The sequence below is a fragment of the Manihot esculenta genome, chromosome 8 (assembly GCF_001659605.2).
Source record: "Manihot esculenta cultivar AM560-2 chromosome 8, M.esculenta_v8, whole genome shotgun sequence".
Lineage (NCBI taxonomy): Eukaryota > Viridiplantae > Streptophyta > Magnoliopsida > Malpighiales > Euphorbiaceae > Manihot > Manihot esculenta.
Window position 1 is genome coordinate 3,244,305 of NC_035168.2, and position 4,217 is coordinate 3,248,521.

The window sequence follows — 4,217 nt, forward strand, 5'->3', positions numbered from 1 at the left end:
AACCGATTATTGATAATAATATGCTATTTTTAATAATATAGAGAAATTAAATTATATTAAAATTAAAATATTTTAATTAAATTTTAAAAAACTAAAAATAAAGTGTGAAAAATAAAAAAATTATTAAAAATCGAAACTGATCAAATCGAATCGAATTGAATCAGACTGGTTCGGTTCGATTCGGTTTCTGATCAAAATCAATTCGGTTCAGTTTTTATAAATACTAAAATTTTGATTTTCAGTTTATTTAGTTCGATTCGATTTTGAACCGAACAGACCGAATGCTCAGCTCTAAATATGAGCCGGAATTTATTTTAAATATAATTTATTTTTAAATAAATTCAGTCTATTATATACTTAAAAGATAATGATGTATATTCTATAAATAGATTTAAGTAAGTATTCTACGGACATATAGAGGTAGACATTCCATCAGTTTAGTTTAAAATCAAATCGAATTGAATAAACTGAAAATTAAAATTTTAATATTTATAAAAATTGAATCGAATCAATTTTGATTAAAAATCGAATCGAACTGAACTGGTCTAATTCAGTTCGATTGATTCAGTTTGATTGGTTTAAAATTTTAATATATTTTTTATTTTTTACACTTTATTTTTAATATTTTAAAATTTAATTAAAATATTTTAATTTTAATATCATATAATCTCTATATTATTAAAAATAATATATTATTATTATTAAACGATTCAATTTAATTTTTTTATTTTTTTTAATTAAAATTAAACTGAATAAAAATAATTAAAAATTTTAAAATTAAAAATCAAATCAAATTAAAATAAATAAATAATTAAATTAAAATTTTAAATTAATTTAATTCAATTAATTTTATCAATTTGAATCAAATAATGGTTGTTTTAAAACATGTATGCTTTCCGCATTATCTTTTTGATTGTGATTGCGTGGCCTATTGGTTAGTAGTGATGTGTAACCCTGCCATATATGTTAAGTCTTCACAGAATCCTTTCTGGCGGTATTTAGAGTTTGTGGGGTCAAGAGTGGCATGTAGAAGTTGCTAAGAATAATCAACAAGCAAGCCTCTCGCTTTTTATCTAGGATTTAAAATATAAATAAATGAATTTTATTTAATTTTCATATAAATTTGTTCGTATTATTCCTCTATAAAGTGGAGTGAATTTAATTACAGTCTTGTTTGATAATAAGATTCTCTAAATATTAGCAGTTTAATCTAAATTAAAATATTAATTATTATTTTAAAAGTAATTGTTGAATAGCTAATAACTAATAAAATAGTTAAAAGTTACTAAAATTATATTCAATAATAGTATAAAGCTGATGTTTAGTATTTTGACTAAATTAAAATATTAATATTTAGTTAAAGCAATGAATAATTAAAAATTAATCGTTTTAATTTTTAATTAATTATTAATTGAATAGCTTTCGGTAATTAAAATAGGTAACAACTTTTTTAGGGGTTTAAAATTTAGGGTTAGGGTTTAAGTATATATTTTGAATAGAGTCTAAAATAGCTAGTATTACCAATAGATCGCTGAGTAAATTAAAGGGTATCTACTAATTTACTACTGCCTTGTGGCCTAATTTTGAAGGCTAGTTTGGGTCTTAATTAGTCCAACTCATGAGTTTTACCAAGTGATTTTTGCTCTCTTCTAAGAGAGAGGATTTAATGTTACATGTTTTCTTCTTTACGTTATTTGGGTTTCAAAGAGTTTTAGAGGACTTTTGAAAATTCTAGAGCATATATAATATATCTAACAAAATTTATTAAATAATTTAAATTAATATTTTGATGAAAATAGAAAATAAATCTAAAAATTATTTGAATTAATTTCTACTTGAAATGTGGAAAAGCTCCTCCAGAGAACTAGCAAATCACAATAGAAATTGTAACCAATTATGAATGAGGTTTGAATATTATTAAAATTATACTAGATGGATTTATTAATAATATTAGAAAATATCTAAATGTTATCAAATATAACAGTTAAAAAAATGGAGGAAATTATTTTTTTTTTAATTTTTATAAATAGAATGGCATTAAGGATTAATGAAACGGTTGCATGCAGGGGATATTATTTTCCATAATTGTTAGATAAATCAGAGAAATGGATTTGATATCTTGCCATCAATAGTAAAAATGAAATTTGTTCAAATGCATATTTAATACCCACAATTACTAAATTTCAGTAATTGGATTAATTATTACGTACACTTTTAATTAAATGTCCATTAATTGTCTGTATCTCATTTTCTTCTTTGACCACGAACGGCTTGTATTTGGAATGTTATATCAATGGTAAGAGATCCTGCGTGAGAATGTATGACCACTAGCCCAAGAAGACCATTCTCTCTCTCAAAATTTTCAATACTTTAGCCGCATTCTCTTACCAGTTTGAACAATTTCTTGTTTCTCCTTTTTCAGATCTGTTCATCGATTTCTCTACTTTTGGCTAAAACCCTTGAGCAACAATTTTATTATCGCCTTCTTCTTCGTCTTCTTACATGGACGACATTGATGTCCCTCAGTATTTTATCTGCCCAATATCTCTCCAAATCATGAGAGACCCTGTAACAGCCATCACTGGAATTACATATGATCGAGAGAGCATCGAGCATTGGCTATTCACAAACAAAAACACAATCTGTCCTGTTACCAAACAGCCTTTGCCTGAAGATTCTGATTTGACCCCTAATCACAATTTGCGTAGATTAATCCAGGCTTGGTGTATTGAGAATGCTTCCAATGGTGTTGACAGGATTCCTACTCCTAAACCTTGTCTGGACAAGTTCCATGTACTTAAACTCATTAAAGATCTTTGTCTTCCTCAGCTTCAGATGAAAAGTATCAGAGAGTTGGAGCTGCTGGCCGCCGCGAATGAAAGGAACAGGAAGCACATGGCGGAAACTGGGTTGCCGAAGGCCTTGTTGATGTTTATATTAACATGTTTCAAGCAGGGACGGAGACTTGATGGTCTGCAAGAAGCACTCAGTATTCTCTGGTTGATTCGAATTCCTTGTGGCGAATCCAAGGCTTTTCTCGTCGGAAACGACCAAATCATCGACGCCTTGGCATGGCTTTTAGGGTGTAATTTTCATAATAACTTCACTGTTAAATCTCATGCAGCTTCGGTATTGAAGATGCTGTTTGAGGAAGCGAGCTCTAGCGTACTAGAAAGGCTAAAACCTGAATTTTTTGAGAGAGTTGTTGGCGTTATAAGAGACAAAATCACCCAACAAGGAATAAATTCTGCTTTAAAAGTGTTGTTAATTGCTTGTCCTTGGGGGAGAAATCGGATAATGATGGTTGAATCTGGAGCTGTTTTCGAGCTTATAGAGCTTGAATGGAGATCGCCGGAGAAGAAAACAACAGAGATGATATTGGGGATACTGTTTCATCTATGTTCTTGTGCTGATGGAAGAGCACAGTTCTTGAGTCACAGAGGTGGAATTGCAGTGGTTGCAAAGAGGATCTTAAACGTGTCTCCGGCGGCAGATGATCGGGCCGTTTTGATCCTTGCATTGATATGCAAATTCTCAGGAACAAGCGTGGTGCTTAATGAAATGTTGAATGTTAAAGCTGTTTCAAAGCTTTGTATGATGCTTCAAGCTGATTGTGCAGCTTATTTGAAGCAAAAAGCCGGGGAAATTCTTAGATCACATTCCGATGAGTGGATGAATTCTCCTTGCATGGATAATGCTTCTCTCTTGACCAGGTAACTACAAGTGATTTCTTCCTCAGCCGGCTAGCCGGCCTTAAGATAAAGGAAGACTTGTGCAAACCAACTACATTCAAATAATGTTATGTGGAAAATATTTGCACATACCGAATTTCTATAAAAAAAAAAAAATAGATGGATCTACTTTAATGTTTATTCTTTGGTTTTGAATGATCAAGTCTTTGAGATTTACAGCTTTTCCCTTACTGCTTTTAGAAAGATTTTGAATGAGTGGCTTGCTTATTTTATTTTTTTAATCCCTATATATTTTTATATTTAGTTTATAAAATGTTTTCATTATTCTTTATTGTAAGATTTTGTTTTTTATTTATCTTCATAAATTTAATTATATTTTAATTCCTAAAATTTTAAATTTGGGTTGTATTTTTTCAAGATTTTTGTTAAGTTATAGAATTTTTTTTATGTTAACCTTAAATGATGGTAATAGAAAGACTGAAATAATATTAATTTATAAAAAAATGACAAATTTTATAATACTTG

The 4,217-nt window shown here is 28.9% G+C and overlaps 1 protein-coding gene across 1 annotated transcript; it reads left to right on the plus strand.

The window, feature by feature from the left end:
* The first annotated feature begins 2,244 nt into the window (after window positions 1-2,244).
* On the plus strand, window positions 2,245-3,942 carry LOC110621349 (E3 ubiquitin-protein ligase PUB24). The gene has a single exon (XM_021765605.2). The coding sequence runs from the start codon at window positions 2,503-2,505 to the stop codon at window positions 3,715-3,717; it is 1,215 nt and encodes a 404-aa protein (XP_021621297.1). The 5' UTR covers window positions 2,245-2,502; the 3' UTR covers window positions 3,718-3,942.
* Window positions 3,943-4,217: the final 275 nt, after the last annotated feature.